General features: G+C 39.7%; 1 protein-coding gene across 1 annotated transcript; it reads right to left on the minus strand.

Moving 5' to 3' along the window:
- Window positions 1-1,120: 1,120 nt before the first annotated feature.
- LOC120059544 (ecto-ADP-ribosyltransferase 5-like) lies at window positions 1,121-3,613 on the minus strand. The gene is made up of 2 exons (XM_039008676.1): window positions 2,902-3,613; window positions 1,121-1,176 (listed from the first exon to the last, which is right to left on the minus strand). The coding sequence occupies exons 1-2, from the start codon at window positions 3,611-3,613 to the stop codon at window positions 1,121-1,123; spliced, it is 768 nt and encodes a 255-aa protein (XP_038864604.1).
- Between the last annotated feature and the right edge of the window lie 262 nt (window positions 3,614-3,875).

The raw sequence follows: 3,875 nt of genomic DNA on the forward strand, positions 1-3,875 counted from the left end.
GAACAAAGTAAACTATTAAAGGAACAATGTCCTTTAACCAGCTTCCTGATTTAAATGTGATTGGATTGTTAAAGGAGTGTAATCTGCAGTTGGATGCACACAGAGAGCAGAACTGAGAGGGCACACATGAAGTTCCCCTTTAAAAACCTCTGAGAATTATGCAAACAGAGATTAATAGGTCATAGTAGTTTATAACGGAGGAAACCATCGTGTTTCTTTAGAGAGTCTCAGCTTCCAATAGAGTGGTTATAGTAGTTTATAACGGAGGAAACCATCGTGTTTCTTTAGAGAGTCTCAGCTTCCAATAGAGTGGTTATAATAGTTGATAATGGAGGAAACCATCGTGTTTCTTTAGAGAGTCTCAGCTTCCAATAGAGTGGTTATAATAGTTTATAATGGAGGAAACCATCGTGTTTCTTTAGAGAGTCTCAGCTTCCAATAGAGTGGTTATAATAGTTTATAATGTAGGAAACCATCGTGTTCTTTAGAGAGTCTCAGCTTCCAATAGAGTGGTTATAATAGTTTATAATGGAGGACACCATCGTGTTCTTTAGAGAGTCTCAGCTTCCAATAGAGTGGTTATAATAGTTTATAATGGAGGAAACCATCGTGTTCTTTAGAGAGTCTCAGCTTCCAATAGAGTGGTTATAATAGTTTATAATGGAGGAAACCATCGTGTTCTTTAGAGAGTCTCAGCTTCCAATAGAGTGGTTATAATAGTTTATAATGGAGGAAACCATCGTGTTCTTTAGAGAGTCTCAGCTTCCAATAGAGTGGTTATAATAGTTTATAATGGAGGAAACCATCGTGTTCTTCAGAGAGTCTCAGCTTCCAATAGAGTGGTTATAATAGTTGATAGTTGTTTTTTGTGAGAAGACCGATTTTTGGGACGTCTCTCATGGTCTGACAAACACCGCTCTAACTCTGCCACGTTTCACAGGAGATGTGGAAGTGCGAAATCGGCGAATGAGATGGATTGAGACGCAGCCCATTCAAAAGACCACATATCTCTAGTTTAAACAGACAGATTTTGATGGGGATTTCTTAATTATGTTAATTAGATTTTGGGCGGGGCATGACCATTGTTGTCCAAGGGTTAGGGAATAAAGGGACAATATTCTCACAGGTCTACTAGCTTCCTGCTTGAATGTGATTGGATCGTTAAAACAGTGTGACCTGCAGTTGGACACACACAGAGGGAAGAACAGCACTGAGAAGACACGCACGCATGAAAGCTCCACACACACACACACACACACACACACACACACACACACACACACACACACACACACACACACACACACACACACACACACACACACACACACACACACACACACACACAGTTCCCCTTTTAAACTTATGAGAAAGATGCAAGAATTGATTTCCCACACACACTTCTGAATAACCCTTCACACTGATGTCACACACTTCTGAATAACCCTTCACACTGATGTCACACACTTCTGAATAACCCTTCACACTGATGTCACACACTTCTGAATAACCCTTCACACTGATGTCACACACTTCTGAATAACCCTTCACACTGATGTCACACACTTCTGAATATGTCATCACACAGACAGCATAGAATTGTAAAAGACCCCTGTATGTCATAAGGCCATTGGTGAAGTATGTGATGAAATAGGTGGCTGCTCACAGAGTACAAGCCATAACGTGACGTCTGTTTAAAGGCTGGGGGTGTCAAATCCTCAGTAATGCCATATGATTAATGTGCAAATTCACTGAGTCCAATCTTTTATCTACTAAAATATATGATTACTTCAAATATATCTTGAATCAAATCAAATCAATACCGGATACAACAGGTAGACCTTACAATGAAATGTTTACTTACCAGCCTTTAACAAACAATGCAGTTTTAACAAAATACCAAAAATAAAAAAAGTAAGAGATAAGAGAAACAAATTATTAAAGATCAGCAGTAAATAACAATAGCGGTGCTATATGTGACTATGCATAGATAATAACAGAGAGTAGCAGCAGCGTAGAAGGGGAAGAGGGGGTGGCAATGCAAATAGTCTGGGTAGCCATTTGATTAGCTGTTCAGGAGTTTTATGGCCTGGGGGTAGAAGCTGTATAGAAGCCTCTTGGACCTAGACTTGGCGCTCCCGTCCTGCTTGCCGTGCGGTAGTAGATAGAACAATCTATGACTAGGGTGGCTGGAGTCTTTGACAATTCTATGGACCTTCCTCTGACACCGCCTGGTATAGAGGTCCTGGATGGCAGGAAGCTTGACCCCGGTGATGTACTGGGCCGTACGCACTACCCTCTGTAGAACCTTGCGGTCAGAGTCCGAGCAGTTGTCGTACCAGGTAGTGATGCAACCCGTCAGGATGACAACGTTGTGATCAAAATATACTTTGGTTCTATGATAGCTAGTAGTGCTGAGTGATTAGTGCCGTTTGAGTTTGATTCAGTTTCAGTTCCATTATTAAAAAAGAATCACAGATTTCAGTTTTGGTTATTTTTTTAAACATTAAATATACTGTGCATCATGTGGCTTGAATTCTGTAACAACACAGAATAAAACAATGAATAAATATCCCATGATGGTAGTTACTGCCCATTACTGCTTCTTAACTATTATTTATTCACATAACTTGAATTAAATATTTTAGTTGTTGTGTATATTACATTTCTTTAATACAATATTTTAGTTGTTGTGTATATTACATTTCTTTAATACAATATTTTAGTTGTGTATATTACATTTCTTTGATTTGATGACTATATTCTTTCATTCTAAATAATCCTCTCTACAGAGCTGCTATCTGTGCAGTCTGATTCAGTGTTGTAAATATATGAACACTATTGTGACTATGAACATAGTCAATAGCTTTATGTAGCAGTAGCCTGTATCTATTGCTTTACAATTCAGGTCACTCTTCCATTTCCTAGTGCTCTTTAGAGTGTAGACGACTTTACACCACAGGTTACCGACTGCTGCCTTTGTCTGGACGTTGGTCACTTTGAATACCTCATAGGGAGGAATCAAAACGTCCCCCTCGTTTGCATAGGCAGAGTAATATGTCAGGTTAACACCAAAACATGTGTTGATCTCAAAGCAGGATGTGTCTCCAAAATCGTATAAGGTCTTACGTAAAGAACTTGAGACAAAATAACCAAAGCGCATTTCTTCGTTGTCAACATCCTGATCAAAAGTTACGTTTGTTCTAAAGTAGGTGGTCCTACATGTTGTTTGACTTTGTTTGAGAATCTGAATGGCATCAGTTAGATAGAAGTGCAGGGAATGGTACTGGAATGACGTTCCATACCCATGTCTGCCTCGTCTAACTGCTTCGTTGAAGTCTAGGTAGATGGATTCAGAGGGAGGTTGGGGTTTGTTATTTGTGAACAAATACATAGCGATGGAATGCACTTTTTGCAGACCATCTTTTGGATTGGATGCATGTTTCTCTGCTATGTCCCAGGCTCTTCTGAAGTTAGTGGTGGTGTTTTTCTCATGTGGGAGGTAGTAGCCATCCACCCTCTTAAAGGCTTCGTCTCTGCAGCCATCATATTTGTCGTCAACAGAATCAGGTGTCATGTCCAGTGGGAAAATCTGGTTCTGTAACAGTAACATTCTTTAGTGACATTCTCTTTATACAGACCTAACAGGTCACTGCTTGGGTGATGAATTGTTTACCAATCCCTTATTGGCCGCAGATTCCTGTTTGTGAGGCCAAATATGATGAAAACAATAGTAAGTCAATATGCAAAATGAAAGTACAAAATGATAGCACCGCCCAAGTCCTGAAGCAGGATGCCAAAGATCTGATCCACAATAGTTTTTTCTGCATAGCTCAGGGCGTAGTCAAAACAACATGAAGCCTATTCACAGGCGT

Source organism: Salvelinus namaycush, chromosome 14 (genome assembly GCF_016432855.1).
Source record: "Salvelinus namaycush isolate Seneca chromosome 14, SaNama_1.0, whole genome shotgun sequence".
In the NCBI taxonomy this organism is placed as follows: domain Eukaryota; kingdom Metazoa; phylum Chordata; class Actinopteri; order Salmoniformes; family Salmonidae; genus Salvelinus; species Salvelinus namaycush.